The sequence below is a fragment of the Anabrus simplex genome, chromosome 6 (genome assembly GCF_040414725.1).
Source record: "Anabrus simplex isolate iqAnaSimp1 chromosome 6, ASM4041472v1, whole genome shotgun sequence".
NCBI classification, from domain to species: Eukaryota; Metazoa; Arthropoda; class Insecta; order Orthoptera; family Tettigoniidae; genus Anabrus; species Anabrus simplex.
Window position 1 is genome coordinate 311,541,315 of NC_090270.1, and position 24,706 is coordinate 311,566,020.

The window sequence follows — 24,706 nt, forward strand, 5'->3', positions numbered from 1 at the left end:
CACGGAAAACCATCTTGAGGGCTGCTGACAGTGGGATTCGAACCCACTATCTTCCGGATGCGAGCTCACAGCTGCGCGCTCCTAACCAAGCGGCCAACTCGCCCGGTCCTCTGATTGACAGGAAGCACCCAAAAACGGGGATTCGTTTTTGTCTCTTTCGGCGACGATGGAATAACCATAATGCAATAATGTGTTCACGTTCTATTCCAAGACGCACTTGTACGATTAGCATTGAGCTTCAAACGGCAAGAAATCATTGCAAGTAACATCGCCACGGCAAACAGCCGTACGATTATTTTATTTTTATTTTTTGCCGTACGGTCGAAACCGTGTAGTGTGAAAGAAGTGGAAGATGGCAACACTGAACAACAAGCAGGTGACGAGTCATTTGATTAGGGACTCCTAGGTAGCACTAGTTGCCTTGAAGTAGTACTAGCAGACCCATCTATCGGATTGTTGACGTTAAACAATTGGTGACGGTCAGGAAAAGGAAAGGAAAGGTGTCTGTATCGGTTCCGGCCAGTTGTGTTAATGAATTTTGTTTAGGTTATCGGGGTGCTGTGTTGGCACCGGAGTGATAGTCTAATATTGCACTTAATCATGTATTTTATATGTCATAAAGGAATAAAAAATACGTAGATTATGCCGTAAGTATGGATTGGTTAGTTTTAAAGCAGACTAACTAATGTCAAATGAAAAATGTGTGGAGACCGCCTGTAACTGTATTTGATTTCCGGCTGTATTTATGATTTAAGTAATAATTCTCTTGCATCTGTGCCCAGACGTCTTCAATAAAATGTCCTTTTCTTCATTTACCTTTTCAGGATGCAGAGTACTTCACCTTCATTAGTATCAACAGGCATCAGTGAAACCTATGATTTTCCAAGTATCGAACTCAGCAATTTAAGTGACCTATGCTATTAAATTTCAGTAGGTAGTCATGAAAAATCATAGTTTGTTAAATCACGTAAATGCGATTAATATCAGTGATTCAGTAGGTGGTCCAACCTTGAAACGTCAAGAATCAAATGACTCCGAAGAACTGTGTGGTATTGATGATGACGATGACATTAGTGAAAGAACACGTCTTTCAAATGAAAGAATAAAGCATATGCTTACCATTCCAAACCTTATACGAAATGACGATGATGTTTTGCCAACGGATACAAAAGAAGGACTATTCAACTGCAGAGCGATGTTTTTCCTTATATTATGGTATTTCTTCAGTGGCTGTACGTTATTCCTCAACAAATACATACTTTCCTACATGAAAGGAGATCCTACAGTCCTAGGTAATGCAAATCTTAACTTATCTTCTTATAAGCCTTTTGTGCATTAAAAAATTCTGCAAGTTCATGCTTGCACTAGTTTTAATAACTTAATTATAGAAGTCTTGTGAAGAGCATTTACTTTTTGGTCTGACATGAGACTCTTCAACAGTTTCTGGTAATATTTGTAGTATTTTGTTTACTTACATAGAGTTTAGGATAGTGTAGAAATTAATTTGCTGGAATTGTCATACGATGGGTTCACTCCTAATTGGTAAAGAATGAATAATATATTCAGAATCATAATGTAAATGTAGTAGACCTATGTTGATTACTTTATGCCACTTTCTGGAGGTTATGAATTCCTAACCTCTTCTGTCATGAATCATAACTGACAGTGTTTAAAATATCCTCATAAGGTAATTATCTGAGTGTTTCGAAGTTACTGTTAGTCTTTCTAGTACATCGTTAATAACTTGAGATATTTTTATTGTCAAATTAGGGTTTTATTTGATGCCTCCAGATAATTTGGAGAATGAGTTAGACAGTGGTATGCTAAATAGGCAGTGATAATATAACGTGTGAATAATAATTCTTTCCTATTAAAGACCATTTGATTAATCTTTAATACATGTTCATTTAAATAATATACGCAAACTTTATCTTGAGCCCGATTTTTACAGGGTGAGGAGTAAGGAGGGAGCGATGTCTTTTCCGGTTATACTGCCAACTGGATGGAAATTAAATCTGAATTGAATCAATAGTATGATCGATCGATATACATTTCTAAACCTTTATTATCTTAGCATGATTTCTCTGAAATTACACTTCCACAACTACATGCACAATTGTCACTGCTATCTGCAGCACTATGAATTATCAGACATATCACTTTCAAAATCATTTTCACTATTGTCACTGCTATCTGCAGTACTGTTATTGACAATCGCGGCCATTGCTATTTCCATTACACCGTCGTGCCTGCAGTATTCCTCTTCCTGTTCTTTCACCTTTCTGTAATACCCCTCCCAGTCTGCAGCAGATACTAAATTGAATGCCTCGATGGTGAGTCGTCGTAAGTGAACTGCTGACATGTTGCCCTTAATATTATGTCATTTGAATTCCCGTTGTATTTTTGCCCATGCCAATTCAATGGCGTTCAGATCACAGTTGTATGGGGGAAGACGAAGGACAACGTGATCTGTCTCACCAGCCATGACGTCAACAGCATAAATTTTATTAGGCGGCCTATTTTCCTCAACTAATCTATACAGGGCCCCTTTCCGTTGATTTGCGTCGCAGACAATGTTTCTCTTGTGTAGCCACTCGACCATCGTCACTCGTGTATCATACCTCGATGGTATTTTATCCACCTGTCGAGAATGATATGGTGCATCATCCAACACTATCACAGATGCAGGAGGCAAATTAGGGAGCACAGATGTTTTGAACCATTTCTCAAAATTATGGGAATTCATTTGTCCATGCTAATCGTCTTGGGTACTTCTGGCTTCAAATATTAATTGTGCTTCTCCAATGAATCCTTTCTGAGATTCAACACTTGCAATGATTAGCCTTTTCGAAGAGCTTCCCCATGCTGTAACACCCACAACATCGTTCTGTCTCTGCCAACATTTTCCAGTTGTAATATTATTATCGATCCAAGATGTCCAAGTAAAATACTGCCTTGCCTTCTTCCCTACAGTGTTTAATTGTGACGAGGAATCTTGCTCGCCAATCAACTATATCTGCCCACTCCAACAATAAAACACGTTTTATTTTGGACCTTCTTCCACACAAAGCCCATATTTTTCAAAACTTTTCGGAGGGCAGTTGAGCTCCACTTCCACTGAATGTCTTCTTTCAGCACAGGGATCAGGCTGTTCACGGTAGGTACGACTTTTTGGACGGCATAGAATTTTTCGATGGTGTCCCTTATCACTCCTTTGTCGAACTCATCCAGTTGTATTTTCCCTTGAATTCTCTCCCTATGGTAAAGAGGAGAACATCATATAAAACTTGAATATGATAGGCCTACCCTACTACTATCCATAATGATATAGGTTAGAGTAGATTAGTTAGACTGGTTAGACAAGCCTACCTATTTTTACCAGGGGTGGCGTGAGATTCATCGGGGTGAGAGACAGAAAATGACTTAATCCTCTTAATAGTTGTCGCAGATATGCCCGTGTACGCGGCAACTCGTTTAAGAGACTTGCTGAGGGGGAAGAGCTGCTGTTTATTTTTTTTTCTCTATAGCACAGCATTCGGCAACTTTAGCTATTATTTCTCTTCCCTCGCTGTGTAGGCCTGTAACCTTTGAGGGGCGTTTCTGTGGAGGTGTTCTAGGTGGTTCCTGTGATGTAATGAGATTTTCCTTACTCATGTTCATTCCCAACTTATATTTTGAATTTGCTATGTAAACAACAACAGTACTAGTATGAAAAGTGTACACCAGATGTCTCTCGGCGATGCATAATCGGTTCATAGTTCGCGTTTTAAAGGTTGCCAGTACGGATGGCGAAGATAACCGAGGTCTACCGATTCAGCACTAGGGAGCTCCGGGCTCAGAAAAAAGTTTGCGTATAGTACAGTCATTCATAGGAGTTTATAATGAAAATTATGTAGGTATTCCCTTTAACTTCTTTCTTCACTATTGAAAGTAGTGCCTTTCTTATCAGCCACTTAACTTTCATTGCTGTGACAAATTATACTCACTCTGGAATTCATAGTTAAATTGATATAATAAATAAGGTAGTTCAATTCATAGGACCGCGCGAGTTGGCCGTGCGGTTAGGGGTGCGCAGCTGTGAGCTTGCATCCGGGAGATAGTGGATTCGAGGCCCACTGTCGGCAGCCCTGAAGATGGTTTTCCATTTTCACACCAAACAAATGCTGGGGCTGTACCTTAATTAAGGCCATGGCCGATTCCTTCCCACTTCTAGGCATTTCATATCCCACTGTCACCATAAGACCTATCTGTGTCGGTGTGATATTAAGCCAGTTCAATAATTAAAAAAAGGAATTCGCGGGGACATGAAGATCCCGTACTGATCTCACAATCTGCTGCATTTAGCAATCACTCTTTTCCAAGTGCCTTTTGGTCTTCCTCTTCAGATGTTGTTCTTGGATTTTATTGTCATCACTGTTCTCTTTGGTATCCTTTGATAACTTTCATTGTTGAGACACTTTGCTCTCCTGTGACAGTAGTCACAGGAAGAACTAATGCAATTTTGAATAAATCTTTCATCTCCTTTGAACACCCATTTTGTTAATTTTTGAGAAAATTTGAACAGAAGTGTATTGTCTAAATCCTTATGCACAGTTTTGATGAGAGAGCACTGACTATTTATACGAGTAGCCTAATAATTTCCTCGTCCGCCTCTGTGGTGTAGTGGTTACTGTAATTAGTTGCCACCCCTGGAGGCCCGGGTTTGATTCTTGACTCTGCCATGAAAATTTGAAAAGTGATACAAGGGTTGGAACGGGGTCCCCTCAGCCTCATGAGGTCAACTGAGTAGAGAAGGGTTCGATTCCCTCCTCAGCCATCCTCGAAGTGGTTTTTCGTGGTTTCCCGCTTCTCCTCCATGGAAAATGCCGGGATGGTACCTAACTTAAGGCCGCCGGCCACATCCTTGTCTATCCCTTCCAGTCTTCCCATCCCTCTACTCGGCCCGTGTTCAGCAGGTGAGGCTGCCTGAGTAAGGTACTAGTTCTCCTTACCAGTTGTCCCCCCCCCAACCCAGAGTCTCATGCTGCAGGACACTGCCCTTGAGGCGGAGGGATCCCTTGCCAAGTCAAAACCAACCCTAGAGGGTAAACAGACTAAGAAAGAAAGAATAATTTTCTCATCTCAGTTAGGCCCTATATAATTCAGCTAAGTTGCAGAGGACCTTTTAATTCATTAATAAATGTGAGGAAGGATTAGTAGCAGAAATGGTGTGAAGTGTATTTTGGGGAAGGCTCTCATCCATTTCCTGAAGAACATTTACTATTGTCTCAAAAATGTGTAATCACATTGTTATATTCTCATAGTTGTTCTTTCTGCCTGGTTTCTATTTTCATTTTTTTTTTTTAAAGGCACATTTCCCCAAAATCAGAAAATCTCATTGAATCTGCCACTGGCTGTGCAGTCACTCAGGCATGGAGAGATTCTGTTACATTTATAGTTGAAATCTGTACAGTTCTCATGGCCTGTTCGCACCGTATTGAGGGTAGACCAGATTTTGCGAGATAACTCAAAAACAGTTGGTGGCATCTTGTTAATGCATGGCATAATTCAGCACGGCCCGTCATTTACTCTCTCCTCCCATGCCAAAGTTATCTGTAAATTTTTCTTCCTCACATCTATTGCAGTTCTAGTTGAAGGATTTATGGAATGCAGACAGCTCAAACTGGCATCAGCAATGCCACCATGTATCTGCAGTTGTGGATTACGGTATCCATTATTTTCTAGAATTCTCTGAGGTGAGTGGTTATGCATTGGAGATATGGAGGGAAAATATGGCTAAGTATAGGTACCCACTGCGCTAGTGTAGAACGTATTGTGCTGGTGATTAGGCACATCATGGTGTTAAGTTGCGTATCTGCGAGTTTTATGTGAGAGCTGTTTAGCCAGACAGGGGCAAAATACTCAGCAGATGAGAAGACGTGTGCTGGGAAACTGGAACTGTAAACTCAAATTGTATAAACTGATGATAACACCAGGTACTTGAGGGAAGTCTACTAGAACTTCATTGTCGAACAGCTAAGATTAGGATTATAAATAGGTTAGCGCACTATAAATTCAAGAAATAAGCACTTAACAAGGGTGTTTAATATTCAGGAAAAAACAAACAAAAAACCCATGGCACAACGGCCCCAAAGGGCCATGCCCTACCAAGCGACCGCTGCTCAGCCCAAAGGCCTGCAAATTACGAGGTGTTGTGTGGTCAGGACGACGGATCCTCTCTGCTGTTAATTCTTGACTTTCTAGACTGGGGCCGCCATCTCACCGCCAGATAGCTCCTCAATTGTAATCACATAGGCTGAGTGGACCTCAAACCAGCCCTAAGATGCAGTTAAAAATCCCTGACTTGGTCAGGAATCGAACCTGGGGCCTCCAGGTAAGAGGCAGGCACGTTACCCCTACACCGCGGGGCTGGCTATTATTCAAGAAATAGGAACTAAAAGGACAAAATATATTTCCTTTTTGTAACAACCCATAACTTAGTTTACAATGGATTATGGATTTCTTACATGTTTTGGGAATGAAATTTATTGTATTGTCATGGAATATTAGCCTAACCAACTTTGGAGAGAAATGTTTTTCTACTTTACATGAAGTAATCATTTGATTAAAAGTAGTTTTCTGAACTTCAAGGGCTGTACCTGAGCTCTAGTTTGTGAATCTCCTTCGGAAATATTTTTAAGTTCTGGATTGTGCTCAAACACAGTGCTTTAGTTCAGCATTCACTCATCAGCCTAAGCAGCTTGAAAAAAATCAAACACATTTTAGGTATTAATTCATTTTTATCTCATTTGAGGTGTACAAAAGATTAACTCCACTTTTGATGTACTAGTAATTTTTATCTCTTTATGGAAATATTGCACAAATACACAAAATCTTTGGGAGTGATAAGTAGAGCCCTGCGCGGATATACAAAATATTCACTGCATCCGTACTTCCTTCATCCGCAAATGATTATTCACGGATATCACAACTATTTGACTATATTACACCCAAGATATTGAAACAGATAGATGTGTTAAAATAATACAGTAGGCCTGATACCTGGCAACAGCCGTCAGCAGTGACACATTTGTCAGGAGTTTTCCTCTTGCGACAATTACCGACATATTGAGCGGATCTCTTTTGGAAACCTTGTTCCTTCCTTGCGGTAGGAGCCAGTTAGGCTTAGGTCAGATTTACGGCTTTATGGACTCGAGGCTCATATCACCATTTTCCCATACCAGTGTCAAGGGTCACCTCACCATGAGCAAAAATAACCACATAAGATGTACGAAAGACTAACTTATCGAAATTTCTTGAGTACACCTGAGTGAAAATCAATAAACATAATTATTTAGAAATTATCAGCAGAATTATCTGCACTGCCATACAGTTTCAATCCGCCAAGACACTAACTTCGTGGATATCTGATGAAAACTGGCTACAGATTATTACAAAATTTCTAAGTAAGTTGTGAAGTTCTTTATTGTGTTGAAACTAATTCAGGATGTAAAAAAATGGAAAATACCTGAGAAAGAAAATATTCAATAACGGATTATAATACCTGAAAAAGATGGGCTACAATTAATTAAAAACAGAATGACCTTTTTCATTCTTCAAAGACCATTGGATTCTATCGGATTACACTTTTATTTTTAAATTTATTTAAAAATTTATCACTTGATGAACATTATTATGAAGCATAAAAGTGAGCCAATAAGGTCGACTCTGAAAAGAAGAGCATCTACGAACTATGCATCTTGTACCTCAGTAAGTTAAGCACTACAACATCCAGACAGATGATCTGTAATAGACTTGTTATTCGGTTGCAGAGGCAGTGTACGCGTGAAGTCTCATGAAGGGGTTGGGTATTTATCGCCCCATGTTAGAGAACATCATAGTAAATACGAAGGTAATCCCAAAAATGTCTAATTTCATAAATGCATAGACCTGTTTATTTTCACAATGGTTTACTTAATTTTACAGCTTTAACATTTAGCTATTTTTCTACATGATCACCATTTCGGTCAATGCATTTTTGTAGATGCTGTTACAATTTTTGTATGCCCATTTCATACCAGCTTACCGCCATGCTTTCCAGAAAGTTGTGAGCGTGATTTGGGAAACCTCAGGAACCAAAGTGCAGAAATCATCCAGGGTGATCCGCCAATTTTCACGCACGATTTGCTCTACCTTCACAACTGTCTCGACGGAAATTGACAGTCTCCCGCTCCTTTGTTCGTTCGTCGTGAATATCAATCTGACTGGCTGCAAACTCTCTACACCCCTTACGAACATTTTTGACATCCATGCACGACTCGTCAATTGGTGATGGATTTCAATCGGTTCAGTACCTTTTGCGTTCAAAAACCAAATAACTGCGTGCACTTCGCACTTGGCAGTAACATCCAATGAGAGCTCCATTCTCAGTGGCTGCCAAGCCAAGACTGAGTGCCTCAGTACGGCGTGCGCATGTTTATATGCGAGCGCGGGAAACACTCTTCACAATATTGTGACCAACAGCCACATGAACGGAGTTCTGTATTTATAAAAAAATAGGAGACCTTATTTTTTGGGATTACTCTCGTATCATAAAGGACTCAGTCAGCTTCCTAAATCAGATTTTCTCTTATACATAGGTCATGGCAGTTTACAGATTCTGATTTATGCTGTTCACAATATTGTTGTGGGTGATTTTATTCTATAGAGTATTATGTACCTTTCTAATAACCTGGCTGTCATTTAGAATTCAGGATCGACCGAGCAAGGAGCTGTGCGGTTTCCGTAACATAGTTATCAGCTTGCATTCAGGAGATAGTAGATTCGATTCCCACTGTCGGCAGCCCTGAAGTTGTTTTTTCGTTGAAAACACTACTACTACTACTACTACTACTACTACTACTACTACTACTACTACTACTACTACAAAAATGTTTTTAATTTCGTACCCTGAAGAGGTGTGGTGGGCCTCCTAGCAGGTTACGCCCTCTCTCAGGCCAAGGAGATTTGAAGCAGTATGAAGTGTCCAAACGGGAGTCATAATTTAATTTTACTGTTTGCAAATATAATCATTCAAGCTCTTCAGGCCTTTCAAATTGTAAATTTGATAATGAAAATGTAGTTTATTTACCATCCTTTCAACTTTCTCAAGCATAATTTCACTGTCATCGTTGTTCTCTTGCCTCTGAACTCCATTGTTTGGGACTTCAACAAGATTCCCTAGCGAGTTCACCAGATTTATTGAACATACATTTCATTTTCCCTATTTTTCTAAAATTCTCTATTACAGTCCAGAATGGTTTCTCCGCAATCTGACAAAGCCTTTCTAAGATATTAAGTTACAGAAATATTCCTATAGTTTCTTCTAGATTTCTAAAATTTTCACACCAGGCGTGCTGGGGCTGTCCCTTAATTAAGGCCATTGACGCTTCCTTCCCACTCTTAGCCATTTCTTATCCCATCGTCACCATAAGATCTATCTAAATTTATCGGTGTGACGTAAAGCAGATTCTATAAACAAATTTATTAAAAAATTAAAAAATTCAAGATCCTCGTGGTCACAGTATGTCATCTTGGAAAATATCTATTAAAATTTGTGTACACCCTTAGAACTTCAGTTAATGAAGTACTCCTCTTGTGCTTTCTCTTTCCTCAAGTCCAGCTAGGACTGCAATGTCGTGCAATGTGCCGTCATTGACATCATGCCAGCTGACTTGTTTACTGGTAACTGTCCGTTACGTCATGCTCCGGTGAAGCCATTGGATTTGCAGATCTGTTCTTGTAGCTTATTATTACACAGTTAAAAAAAAATTAGGGGAACATGTTTTGTAACATCTGGTATGTAAACCTTAATTTTGTAGTTGGGGTTCCAATGGTCGTAGAGCATACCTTGAGACCTTAGCTACTCAGGGTATGTCAAATTGAAGTTATACTCCATCTGTAGGCATAGCCATGAATTAAACTGTCAGGTGGGCCCTCAAAACAAAGTGAATAGCGGTGCGTTCGTGTGTCGTTGTGAGGTACACAGACTACTGCGGTCATTTGAGCATGTTGTACGTAAACCAGCACATCCCATGAGAAATCTTAACGAGGTTCAAGTCGCGAGGGCCGTCACTTTGATCCAAGAAGGATGGACTTTTCGCCATGTTGCTGTGGATCTCAATGTCTCTCCGTCAGTTATTTAACACTTGTGGAATCGCTACATATGACAGGCTAGTTCACAAGGAGGGTTGGACAAGGTCGTGGACGCATGACAACTGCACAAGATGACCGATATCTGACCATCTGTGCATTGCGGCGTCGTTCCGCAACTGCCAGAGAACTGCAACAAGACCTCAGGAGGGTCACTGGAGTCATGGTGTCTGACCAGACTGTAAGGAACAGGTTAAGAGAAGTGTCCTTGGGACCCAGACGTCCTGTTCGAGTGCCCCGTTTAACGCAGCAGCATCACGCAGATCGCCTTCTCTTTGCCGGTACCTACGTCAACTGGCATCTTCGCCAATGGAGACCTGTGTTGTTCACAGACGGGTCCAGATTTCCCCTGACACAGCGTGATGGACGTCAACGTGTATGGAGATGCCGTGATGAGCAGTACATGCCAAATGTTGTCCAGGAAGGCTACCGATTCGGACAAGGTTCTTGTGATGTATGGGGTGGCATCAGTATTGATGGCCGTACGGATCTTGTCGTCGTCCGTGGTAATCTTTCCACTGCAGGGTACATTGAACAGATACTGCTACAGCATGGTGTTGGCCCTGAATTTGTACCCATGCACGACAATGCCAGGGCTCATGTAGCGCGCATCACCAGACCTGTTAAGATAGAGTTTGAGGGATGTTCCACCATTCAGCACATTTTAGAATATATTGAATTTATTGGGCGAAGACCGGTTCCGACTTCCTTGGAGTCATCGTCAGTTCTTGTTGAATATCAAATCAAGGGGAATCTGATAACAATCATCATTAGGTTGCGTTCGTATAGTTCGACTGGTTGACATAAGAACATAATAAAAAAATGTATATACATAATGGCGATTGCCTGAAAATACATCAATGGGTTGCAAAACATTACCTTGAAGTGTAACGTACACATGTTAAGCAATACTTGGAACTTAAAAAGTTCTTGGTTCTGGCTTAAACTGTCGTGTGTTCATGGAACACGGAACACTGGAAAGATATGCACTGGTTGAAAATATACACAAATATGACATGAAACACTTATAATGATATGAAACACATGGCGCATTAAAAATGTTCTTGGACTTGATAGTCTTAATTCTATCTGATTAAATTAGATGAAATTTATATACAGTGAAATGAAGTGTACAAAGACATAAAGTACTTGGCTCTTAAAAAGTTCTTGGTTTTTGGTTTAAAAATTGCCGTGTGTTTGTGGAACACGGAATAGACTTGTTGGTCTTGTTTCATTCTATTGGAAACAAATGCATTATCTTAGTTGAGAATATACACATTGACTGAAAGTTATACATTGATATGAAACACTTGGCACTATAATGTTCTTGGTGAAATACTGTCGTAGGTTTGTATAATTTGGCATAGATTTATCTATCGGTCTTGCCTTAATCATCTGAAAACATATGAACCTTTTGAAACACAGCTTAATGGCCAATTATACCACACAATCACATGAAACGTTTGGTATTTTTAAAGTTCTTGGATCTGGGCTAAAACACTGCACATATGTTTGGAGATGCGGAATAGACTTGTCGGACCTTTCATCTTTGTTTTGCCCCTATTTGGACATTTCCCTTTGTGTTCTGAAAATGAATGCAAATCCATCAATGTTCTTTTGTATTCTTCCATGGTAAAGAATAAATGTTTCGTTGGTAATATACCTGGGTGTGAGGTATTGTTTTGTAGAGCATAGCGTATGTTCAAAACATTTGCCCCTAATTTCTTTAAACTGCATATTATTATTATCACCACCATATTTTAAATTGTTTCAGAAGTGATGTTTTATGAGCATTACTGAATTAATAAATGATATAATTTAATGGTGTTTGAATTGTGCTTTAAGCTACCGTTATAAGATTTAATTTTGTAGAGTGGAGGGTGGGGAATCTTAAATATGTGTGATCATTGAGGTTATTCTGTTTGACTTCTTTTGTGATGTGTACTTCTAATGCCTCCTTTATGTTTAGGCCTAAGGACTTTTTATTATAATATAATTATATTATAATTATTATTATTTAGATGTCATTTCAGCAATTTTTATAAGGAATGGGAAGATTAGAGAAGTAGTAGGAATAGATTATTCACTCCTCAATAAGATCCAGGTATCAAGACTGATATGGTTTGTTCACATGAAAGCAAACAGAACTGCAAAGAAGGACTTTGACAGGAAAAAAGAAAAAAGACGACCCATGGGAAGGCCACAGAAGAAGTGAATAAATCTAGTCAAGAACGACGTACTGCAGGGAGGTCATGATTGGGACAAGTTAGTGGAAGAAGAGTGGTACAAGGACAGGATGAGACGAAGGGGCTCATTTACCACATCCAGGTAACTGGAAATGATTCAAGATGATGATCAATTATAAGGATGTACACAGAATTTTAGCATAAATGGTTTTTTATACTTCTACTTCTGAATAATATTAATCAGTTTGAAATAAAAAATAATTAAAAGTGTGATATTTTAGACTGATTATGTTCTTTCAAAAATGAAACATGTCTTCTGTTTTTAATTAGCCTAATGATATCTTTTCAGGTATTTTCTAAATTCATTTGTTGCTGAATTAGTTTTGACAGTTTTAAGAACCTCACATTTATACATTAACTAAGTTGAAACTGAAAAGAAATGGCCTCAACTATAACAGACAATTTAGGGAAAGTTCCTATGTAATTTTAGGACAGTAACATTACACTGACTGTTGTTCATTGCCCATGTACTGTGTGTCTTTTCCTGCCACTTTCATCTCTGCTAGATGGCATTACTGTTACAGTTGCACAAAAACTAGCCTAACTTGTCAATGATGGGAACATTGGAACACAACTTATATGTACACTCATGTTCGTAAAAAACAGAACACCTTGAAAGACTAGAGATAGGAAGTTCATATTCACAGGACATGTTCATTAGTATGTTCTGCAGAAACGATTAGCATTTCAGTCACCTTAGTTCAGCATGTGCTCTGTTGCCTAGTAGGCACTGGGTCCTCCGTGGGCACTGTAACATGTTCCATGTGTGATGGCATCGATGCGTATAAGGCGTGAATGGCGTCCTGGGGTATAGCCATCCATGCTGCATTCACCTAGTTCCACAGTTCATCTTTGGTGGTTGGCATTGGGTCACAGTGCTGCACCTGTCATTTCACCATATCCCACACATTTTTGATTGGCGACAAGTCCGGTGATCGGGTGGGCCAGAGCAACAGTCTGACATCCTGTGACAACAAGAAGGCATGTGTTCATGCAGCATATTAAGCAGAAGACAACCAATTGTACATAACAGTATAAGTTATACAGAGTATTTTTGAGTTCTAGAACGGATAAAGCCATTCAGCTGAAATATTTTCCAAATCTTCGGTTTCCCACATTTTACTTTCTTTTGCTGCATCCTCTCAACAAAACAGTTATGGTGATTGAATCACAATGTGTAATTATAGATCTTATTAAATAATGCCAATGCAATGCCTAATGAATCAGGGAGTTGTTTCTGATTAAGATTGGTTTTCATCATGCTTCCTTGAGATTTCTAATTTATTAAAACAAAGCAGGTACTATGTCTTAACACTCATTTTAATCATCAGACACTGCAATGCACCAAGGACAGCATGAAATTGACAATCAAAATTTTCCAGAAGTAAGGAATGTGAAATAGAAGGGGTAACAGAACAGCAGTCACTGTGTTATTCTGTACAAGGGTGTAGGCTTAAAGAGTGCAGGTGTTGGGACCAATACTTAGCAAAGCCAGCGAGCAAGGGGTAAATACTTTACAGATTAATGACCCTAAATGAGAAAAATAATGAAAATGTAACGTTTCTTCCAAGGATTACTGAAAATTAATTGAAAATATTCCATGACAGGATTTGAGCACAATCATCATCATCAATGACCCACTCCATTCGCCCAGGTGTGGTTAAGAAGGCTCCTCCACTCCTTTCAACCCCCTGTGTGTGGGGGACGCAGACGAATAATGCATCCACTGTATCCCCTGCCTGTCATAAGGGGCGACCAATTGATGATCGATTTACAACCATGAGACTACTTGTAATTACTGTAGTACCACTGCGGGGGGGAATACCATGGGTCTCTTTTACTTGTGCGTAGTACCACTACGTTAGGTACAAAATAGGTTTGTGATTAGTAGCAACAGAGTGCGTTGCCGGCTTTTACAGTACCTGTGATTAGTAGCACTATATGAGTAACACCATGGGATGAGTGACACCATGGTTCTGGCTTGCCTATGATTAGTACCCACTATATGAATAACACCACGGGATAGCGAGAGTCTCTGTGGTTAGTACACTTATGTGATGAACACCATAGGTTTGCGTTGCCTGTAAATGGCGCTGCGATGTGCCAAACACCATAGGTCTGTATTACATGTGCAAATTTCGTTACCTGTGAGTGGTACCATAAAGTGTGGAATACTGCGAGTCTACGCTACTTTTGATTAGTACCGCAACATGACAAATACCATGGTTCTACTTTCCTAGTGATAAGTACCATTATGAGGGGCCGATGACTTGGATTTTGGACCCCTTTCGACTACAAGCATCAGCAATTCGGTATTGTGCTCTAGAAGCAGTCCCATGGTCAGTAATACTATTGTTCTACACCAGCTTCTGTGAATGTGAGGCACTGTGGGTCGGTTCCACTGATTGTTTTAAATTCATATCCATTCATTCTTTGCCCTCACATTTTGAATTCTGGTCAGTGGAGGATTTTGATCTTTTAATTTGTCATTTCATTTCATTTTGTACCATTAAGGGCTAATGACCTAGATGTTAGGGCCCTTTAAACAACAATCATTATCATCTTCACCACTCCTTTTTGTCCTTCCACTTTTTCTGCTCCATTACTTCCGCCACATCCAATCCAGCTTCTCTAATGTCCTTCCACGTTCTTCTCGGTCTTCCAACTGGTCTCTTTTCCTTAACTTCTCTTCCCAATTCCCTTCTTGCTACCCTTTCCTTTCCCATTCTTTTTACATGTCCGAACCATCTCAGTCTTGCTTTCTGTATCTTCTGTTCTAATGGTTCTATATTTAGCTCTTCCCTGATTTTAATATTTTGAATTCTATCTCTTCTTGTCTTTTTAATCAATGTTCTTAAAAATTTCATTTCTAATGCTTGGATCTTACTATCTCCTCTTATTAGTTACCAGCGTTTCTAGTCCGTATGTTACAATTGGTATGAAATACTGTTTATATAATGTTAATTTTGTTCTCTTGGGTAAATTTTGAAGAATTTATTTATGTATGAGATATGCAGAGGCCTGAAAAGAAACATGTAAGTTATTATGTGGAATAGTGTATTGAGCCACATTAAACAGGCTCATATTTTCAGGGTTGCGTTGTCTATAAATTGATATATCAGGAATGGCATCTACCAAGCAAGTGGCTGCGCAGCTTGGGTAACGTAGCTATCAGCTTGCATTCGGGAGATAGTGGGTTAAAACCCTATTGTGTACCTTATGTACAGCCATGGTCACTTCCATCCAACTCCTAGCTCTTTCCTACCCCATTGTCTCCATAAGACCTATCTGTGTCAGTGCCGATGTAAAGCAAATCTTTCTTTATTCGTGTCAGAAGTATCAACTTTACTTACAGATGTTTAACAAAAACTAACAAGATATCTACATTCCTACTATACAAACATACAAGTCTATTATACAATCACAGATAGAGCAACAATATTCGAGAGCTAGATGATGCTTGCCCAGTATTGGGCGACGTCAATAGCGTTGGGGGAGGCTGCAATCAAGTCTTTCATAGTGCACATTGAAGGACATAAAACACACTGACATAGATGTTGGATCGTCTGCTGCTCTCCGCAATCACAAAGTGATGAATCATTTGAGAAGTCTCACTTCCGCAAGTTTACTTTGGTTCTGCCGACTTCTGTACGGAGTCTGTTAAGGGCTTTCCATACTGTCCACTTCTCCTGGTGTCCACATGGAAGACTTTCCTTCGACTCTATCCAGTTGGAAAGGTGGTGGATTCTTTCTTTCCACATTGTGACTGTAGCATTCTCTGCTTTCCCCTCAAGGTTAACTGATGTGCGGAGAAAACTTTTCCTAGATTTTAGCCTCTGTGTGGCTGGGTGGTATCCATAGAGAGGATGTGCTTCTGAAGAAGATGCCTGGAGCCTTTCTTTGTTAGCTGCTACCTCCCTACGAATCTCACCGGGAGCAATACCAGCTAAAAGTTGGACCTTCTCAATGGGTGTAGGTTTCAGACATCCAGTAATGATCCTGCAGCTTTCGTTTAAAGCGATGTTGACCTGCTTTGTATGAGCTGACCTATACCAAACCGGGGAGGCATATTCTCCTGCAGAATAGCATAGAGCTAGAGTTGATGTTCTAATCGTTTGTGGTTGTGTTCCCCAACTTGTTCCTGATAACTTTCGTAGAATGTTGTTTCTGGCAGCTATCTTTTGTTTCAGGTTTTGGCAATGTTTCTTATATGTTAATGTGTGATCCAGCATAACTCCCAGGTACTTTGGTGTAAAGCAATGTTTCAGTAAGTTCCCCTTCCATAGTACTTTGAGTTTCTGAGAGGCCTGCTCATGCCACAGATGGAACGCACAAATTTGAGTTGGTTTTTCTCATAATAGGTACCTAGCTCTTCTAATGCAGCAGTTAAAGAGATCTCTGCTTCATCAAAGGTATCAGTTTGAGTAGTAAGTGCAAGGTCATCGGCATGGATAAAGCTTTTAGTATTTTCTGGTAATGGCTGGTCATTAGTGTAGATGTTGAAAAGAATAGGAGCCAGTACACTGCCTTGAGGTAGTCCATTCCTTTGATTCCTCCATCTGCTTCGGCGTCCTTGGAATTTGACAAAAAAGCGACAATTTTCCAGGAGAGTAGCTATCATCTTGGTTACCTTGATGTCTGTAATCATTCTATAAAGTTTGTGTAATAATATCCTGTGATTTACTGTATCGTAGGCGGCTGAGAGGTCCACAAAAGCCACACCAGTAATCTTCTTCATTTCAAACCCGTCCTCGATGTGCTGGGTTAGATGTAAAACCTGTGCTGTGCAACTCTTTCCTGGGCGGAAGCCACATTGCTGAGGGATTAGGACTTGGTCTACTACTCCCATTAAGCGATTGAGCAACATTCTTTCCATTATTTTGTATAGGTGGCAGAGTAAGGAGATTGGTCTGAAATTTTTGGGGTTCGAAGGTTCCTTTCCAGGTTTCAGAAATGCGATCACCTTGGATTTTCTCCATATTTTTAGAATTTTTAGGGAAGTAAAGCAGTTGTTGAAGAATTTTAAAAGCCATGCCTGTGTGGTTGAACTGAAGTGTTTTATTTTTTTCTATTGTGATATCATCTAATCCTGCCGCTTTTCCATTTTTGGCGCATTGAATCGCTTTCTGTAATTCCGTTATTTCAAATGGCCGGGATAGGTTACTGGACTTCATTACCTCGCTTTTTAGAATATTATGTTCCATCTTCCTTATTGGGTGATTTGTTTTCCCATTGATGGCAAGCTGATTTGCGATTTGGTTTGCCGTAACATTTGCATGGACTGGTCCCTTGGTTGGATCGTTGCTAAGTCGTTTGAGAAGCTTCCAAGCCTTTCGGCTATCCCGTGACATGTCAGTTTCCTCCATAAGTTTGATCCAAGCATCTTTCTTTGCCTCTGCAATTGAGGAAAGCAGTTTCCTTCCAGCTGAGATAGTGTCTTCACGTAGTGGATCTTCCTGAAACAGTGAAATATATGTGTTCATTTGGGCAGCTGTGTCTGAAATTAGACCTTGTATATAGTTAACTCTGCATCCTCGTGGTATGGAAGCGCGGGAAGCTTTCTTCACAGCTTCAACAAACTGATCATAAAACTCTGGTGTTGGGTGGATATCTGATATTATTTTATCAAGGGTTGAGGTGAACTTCTCCCAGTCTGCTTTTTTGAAATTATATCTCCTTCGAAACGGAACCTTTATTGGTTGAATTGCAGAGAAAAGTTGACACATTATGGGCCGATGCTGGGTATTTGGAATAAGATTGCACATTGATTTCACACATTGCTGTGCCACGTGTTCACTCACAAATATCAGGTCTGGGTTGAAGCCTCATCGCCATCTACTGCTGTTAAAGGATGGAGGTAGTTTGGGGTTATGAATAAGTTGTAATTGGTAATCATCAGCCCATTCTAACACAGCTTCTCCATTATTATCATCATCTGTATATCCCCATGCACTGTTATGGCTGTTGAAGTCTCCAACCACAAAGTTTGTCTTTTGCTTGAAGTAGTTATCTGGAATTTTAAAGGAGAAATCTACATTTGGTGGTTTGTAGACGCCCGAAACGGTGCAGTTACTGAGTTCCACAGTTATTATCTCGATTTGATTTTCATTGGTGGCTGCAACAGACAAAATTTGTAAATTTGGTTTGGCAAAAACAGCGCTGCCATGCTGTCTGTGGGGAATCTCGGCCACAAGTCTCATTCCCGCTATTTTTGGTCGCCGTAGTTGCTCATCCCTGTGAGTTTCCTGAAGGCATAATATATCACATTTGTAAGTTTGACAAAGCTGGTGTAATATTTCTTCTTTAGATGGAGATAAACCTTCATTATTTACAGATATAATGGTTAGTGTTGGTCTTGATAAAGACCGTTCTGAATATAGCGATTGGGTCATATTGACTGGTAGATACTTCTGGAATGCTGACGTTCAGTTCAGTACTGGAATTTTAATCCAGGTACCTGTGCAGGGGCACCACGAGCAGGAATCAGCTTCACCCCCGTAAAGCAAATAAAAAATAAAAAAGAATGGCATCTAGCCTTAACCCCAACCAAAATCCAAAATGTGCTTACTTTCTGGGCCCAAGATTACAGGTTCAATCCCAGCTCACTCTGGTGGTATTTGAAAGTGCTCAGATTTACTAGCCTCATTTTTATAAATTTACCGGTACATGAAATAACTATTTTTTGGGACAAAATTCTGCCACCTTGCTTATCAGAAAACTATAAAAGTAGTTGGAGGGATGCGGAAGTAATAAAAATGAGGTATGAAATTTATTACAATAAAATAGCTCACACAGGATGCATCCTACCAGGTTGACCAACCGGATTCTCAGCTACTGGCAAAATAGGAAGACCAAGTCACCATGGTTGATCGAAGTGGATAAAAATCTACAGGAACTGGGAATAACAGAAGGAATCTTAAAGAATCAGACAGCACTCAGGAAGATGCTTAAACATAAGAAAATTCAGGACAGACTACCAACAAAGAAGACTGGCGCCCTTTGGACAAAGGAGAGGAAGGAGCAACACAGCCTGAGGATGCGCAACTACTGGGCAAACATCAAAGCCCATTCCAAAACGCAATAGTTGAATGTCGTGGTCCTTAGCTGGCTATACAAAACAAGAAGAAGAAAATAGCTCGCATTAATAAATTAATCTCAAAACAAATCGATTGAATTTACACCCTTCATGCAAATCTGGCAGTCTTTCTGGTAAAGTGTGGATCAGGGGCAATCTGTTGCTTCAGTAGCACACTTTTATAACCACTCTTCTTTGATATTTTCAATAACAGATGTCCAGCTGCCTTTTCACTGGAAATATTGTCTACAAACTCATTTCCTTCCTACAGATCACTGCAAACTCGCTGCATTAGCTTTGGTGTAACTCAACTATATTATCAACCTGGGAGAATATACATCCTAACTACTACAAATGATCCTCCTGTTTCAGTTTTTTATTTCTAATCTGGCATTCAATCTTATGTTTCTCCCCATCCAAAATTCCTTTAGTCTTGGAACTGTAAATTTTCATCAGTTTGCCATTTAGACCAAGTCATTGACTCTAGCCAAACTACTTCCTGTTCTCTATGTAAGTGTTTTTAAACCTCACTCCCTTCAGCCATCCTGTCAGATTAACTTTCTCCAAATGGTTATTTCAAAAACTAACTTAGATATTAACAGCTTTAACTCCGTTCTTTGTCAGCTACTAACAAGAATTTAGTCACTTAATGCAAAAGTTCTATTATACTTTCCAAGAGTGGCTGGGAGCTTTTTTTAACTATGGCAATTGAATATTCTTTATTTCAGCACGGCTTTATACTCTAAATTCTCACTGAATTCCTTCTTATTCCCACTAAACAAAACATACTCATTTGAACCATTTAGGATTTCAACTTTGACATCAGGTTGTTCATGATCTTTAGATAATATTAATATTATTTATTTATCATGTATCTGATAACAGAAATACAGGAGGCTTTGTAATATAAAATTTCCTAGACCGCTGTTTAAGATTACAATATTATTTTCAATATTTATGTGATTTAGTATAAATGGTAACTCAGAATTTGTAGGTGCTGAAGCGACTCTCAGAATGATGCATGTATTCCCTTGTGATGAACCAGTGATAAGAATTGTAACATGCATTTATAGCCTACTGTTATGTGATTTAGTAACTACTGGCTGTTACATAGACCTTCTGTAGTTTTTAAAATGTTTAAAAGGATTATTATGGAGTCAATTATCAAAGTTAATTGATGAGGAGGCATTTTTGATGGTGCAAAGCTTTTGTTGTGAGTAAGGTAGAAGCAAAGCTAAAGATATTACTTGTTTGAACTCTGTTACTAGACCATCTGTTCAAATTTTAGCTATCTAACCACTGTTGTGTTATCAGCTACCTTACTATGCTTTCCAACTGTTAACTGATAAGCTCTGTTATCTTTATTGTTGTTTGGAAATAAAGTAACTATTGCTATAGGATATTGATAGAACTGTGGCCTGGTTCTAAGGCTGGACCCAGGTTATGCTAATTGACCTATAATCCTCAAGAGTTCACAATTAAGGTGTTCAAAGAAAATTGCCCTGGAATACTTTCTCTTGAAAATCTACTCTTGTTACATTTGCATTACATAGACTCTTGTACTTCGTTTTCTCTCCTCGGGGATATGCCTAGGTATATGTTCTCAGTGAATATGCGCACAGAAAGCTAGCTTAGAACATTTGCTGATGATAATCCACTGCTGGTACAATTTCTGCAATTCTTCCTTGGTGAGTTTCCATGCTTTTCTTGGTTTCTTCTTCTTCTTCTTCTTCTTCTTCTTCTTCTTCTTCTCCTCCTTCTTCTTCTTCTTCTTCTTCTTGTGCTGTCTCATAACAGAAGGTTGGCAAACATCATGGATTAATTTTTCTCATTTTGCATTTCCTATATCAGGGTTACCATATTGAGGATGTTGAACTGCTGTCAGAGGCTCCATGTTGAGGAAAATCCTCTCTGCCCACATCCACGTTTCTCCTCTGTCTTGACTTTGATGGTCAGATGTAACAGGCTGTAGTTGTAATTTTTTGCATTTTGACCAAAATGGGCTCCTTTCCTGTGTTGTGGGAGGTTTAGGATTCACAAGATTTCCCAGCAAGATGGAGTATAGTATGTCTTTGTTGGTGACATGGGATCTTCACATTCTGTGGTACATCGACATTTCAAAGCCCTGCACTTGGTTCATTGACAAAGCTTTTAATGTCTATTTGTCTCCTTTAGATGTGAATAATACCATGCTTGCACGTGTTATTTGAGTGTTAATCTTGTTTTTATAAACCATGTGGAATCTTATCCAAAGGATGAGTTTGAACCCCACTGTCATCAGCCCAGAGGATGGTTTTCTGTGGTTTCCCATTTTCACATTAGGCATATACTGGTGCTTTACCTTAATTAAGGTCACAGTCACTTCCTTTGCAAACCTGTTCTTTTCCTATTCCACTGTAACCATAAGATCTGTCTGTGTGACATAAAACAGATAGCTAGAATCTGATCCCAAAAGCACCACTCTGTAAGAAAACTTCACATGCATGACTAGGATCTAAGCTGAAGCCTCCTCAGTGAAAAACTGGAGATGCCTTCGAGCACCTTTAATGCAAGGATGTCGTCATTGGAAACAACGCAAAGGCTAATGGTCTTATGAATGTTTTTAGTCATAGTTTCAGTACTCCTTAATTGTTTGTGGGTGTTTAATACTCTACCTGAAGGCTGGTTGGGTCCTGAACAGCTTATCAGCTGTTATAGATGGCCTATGCATCACTGACAAGGCTTACAAGAGTAAATAGGATTGGGGTAGTTTCTCCACTGCTTTCCTTACTGAACCGGAAGTTGCTATTATGTATCAGTCTGTCAGTCCTCTTGAAATGCATGCACGAACTGACCTTATGAGAGACATTTTTACACTGTTCATAGCAGGGTCTGGCTGCATAAGGTATGGTGTTACTAACATTGCTCATACCTTGGTCACTTTCATGTTGTCAGTCAAGGTTGAGACAGACAGGTCTGATAAAATAGGGTCTTTGAGTTGTGCTGATCATACTGTTTTCCAAAAAACTGGAACCTTTATCCATAATTTCTTATGTTTCTTGGTGTTAACTATCTTTTTCTTCCTTAACTCCCTGTTTTGTGGTGGTAGGAGTAGTTGATGGACTATCAAATTATATAGGCTCCAACTAATTCTATATAAAACAATGTTCTTATTTCTAGAGTATTGCATGTGAAAAGGTAGCATTCCTTCAGTGTTTTTCATGCTTCACTACTACTACCTTGTAAATAGCCTTCATACTACTTTTGTCCTTGATCATACAGGTAACATTGTGCCAAGTGAAAGTTATACTTACTTCACTGGCAGGGAAGGCCACCAGCTGATTAGTCAGGATGCTGAAAGTTAACACACTGTAACACAATAGTTTTTGAATATTCTCTTACTGATTACAGTTAAGAGTGGCTCAGACGGTTAAGGCACTGGCCTTCATAACCCAATTTGGCAGGTTTGTCCCTGGCTCAGTCTGGTGGTATTTGAAGGTGCTCAGATATGTCAGCCTGATGTCTGTAGATTTACTGGCACATAAAAGAACTCCTGCAGGACAAAATTCCGATACCTTGCTTGCTCCAAAAGCTGTAAAAAAGTTATTAGTAATATTCTTCTTCTTTCTTTCTCCGTTATGGTCTTCTAGAGACCACGTGACAATTTCAATGCTTCATCCTTTGTTGTTCCTTCTTTTTCCTCCCATACTGTGGCTCATTTTCCTCTCCTCGGACCATTTTGAGCCTGTTTTCTTTCCCTTCTGACCTTGGAATCCTTCCATTTTTAACACTTTATTTATAAATATCTCTGTTACTTCTTCTTCCGTTATCTTGTGTCTTTCCAAATCTTTCTTGACTTCATGAATCCAGGTTGTTGTTGACTTCTTGTTTCAAAGATATTTGATGATCTGTTTGGTGAACCTATTAATCTTGACAACCTGGTTGGTTACTACAATCTACCACATCTTAATTGGATAGTAAATGAAGAAACATTTTCTGGCCTTATGTCAGTAGGTAACCACACGGTGCAGTACAGTTTATAGACACATTTTCTCATCTTTGTTTAAATAAGTTTAATGATATCCCAAATTTTCTGAATCACTTTCTTGATTTGGTTTTCAGTAACTCAGTTCCATTGAAGTAAAATTTAGTAATGAAAGTATTGTCCCCCTCGATAGACAACCACCAAGCATTAGTGATTTCTTTACCTGAAATGAGCTATACAATTCCAGACAATTCCTTACCTGCTGATAGTTTTTTATTGTGACTATTTAAATGGTGACTATAATGGACTAAATTATTACCTATCACAATTCAGCTGAAAGGTGATGTTTCAGAATGTATCAATTGATAAAGCAGTGGAAGCCTTCTATTCAGTACATTATGGTATGGAATTTTACATCCCTGTATGGAATTTTAAGATCCCAAATTCCCAAAGTGATATAATCATAAATTGAAGTCGCTGATTCTTGAAAAGAAGAAAGCACACAAGTGGTACAAAATATCAGGTTTCAATAGTGATTATCAGCATTTCTCAAAATTAAGAAATGAATGCAAGTCTGAATCTAAATCTTGCTATACAAACTATGTCTCCAACTGTGAACAAAGTATTACTTCTAATCCACAGAAATTCTGGCAATATCCAGGTTCTAAAAGGTCATGTAAATAACATTCCTTCAACAGTACATCTTAATAAAGTTAAGCAGATGCTGGAGAAAACATTGTCAATCTTTTTGCTAAACACTTTTCATCTGTTTATTCTTCTTATCAGAGAATTTTCAAACTTAGCTACCTATCAATTGCTGTATGTATCTATGGTACACCCTATACTAGAATACTGTACACCTGTATGGAACCCTTCTCATCAGACCTCTATCCATAGATTAGATTCAGTACAACATAAATTTCTTTGTTTATATTAATTTACAGCAGGATTCCCATATGAAAATATTGATTATACAGCCCTACAACAGTCTTTAAATCTGCATAGTCTGTCACAGCGCTGTAAATTCCTGGATACACTTTTCATTTTTAAATTGCTTCACTCCTTAGTGAATTGCCCACAAGGTTTAAGAATATATTGTCTACTAATTGGCATAGAACTACTATGCATTTAATGGGCCAATTGAACGAATGTCAAGATTTCTAAACAAAGTGGTTATTGATCTATTGTCCAGCTCCATGGCTAAATGGTTAGCGTGCTGACCTTTGGTCACAGGGGTCCCGGGTTTGATTT

The 24,706-nt window shown here is 39.1% G+C and overlaps 1 protein-coding gene across 2 annotated transcripts in view; it reads left to right on the forward strand.

Annotated features, from left to right (window-relative positions):
• The first annotated feature begins 461 nt into the window (after window positions 1-461).
• The window catches only part of LOC136876521 (solute carrier family 35 member E2A), a 155,626-nt gene continuing 131,381 nt past the window's right edge, over window positions 462-24,706 (forward strand). For both annotated transcript variants that reach the window (XM_067150538.2, XM_067150539.2), the window contains exons 1-2: window positions 462-647; window positions 825-1,292. In XM_067150538.2, the coding sequence (XP_067006639.1) occupies window positions 941-1,292 (352 nt within the window). In that variant the 5' untranslated portion in view covers window positions 462-647; window positions 825-940. The remainder of the gene's footprint in view (window positions 648-824; window positions 1,293-24,706) is intronic.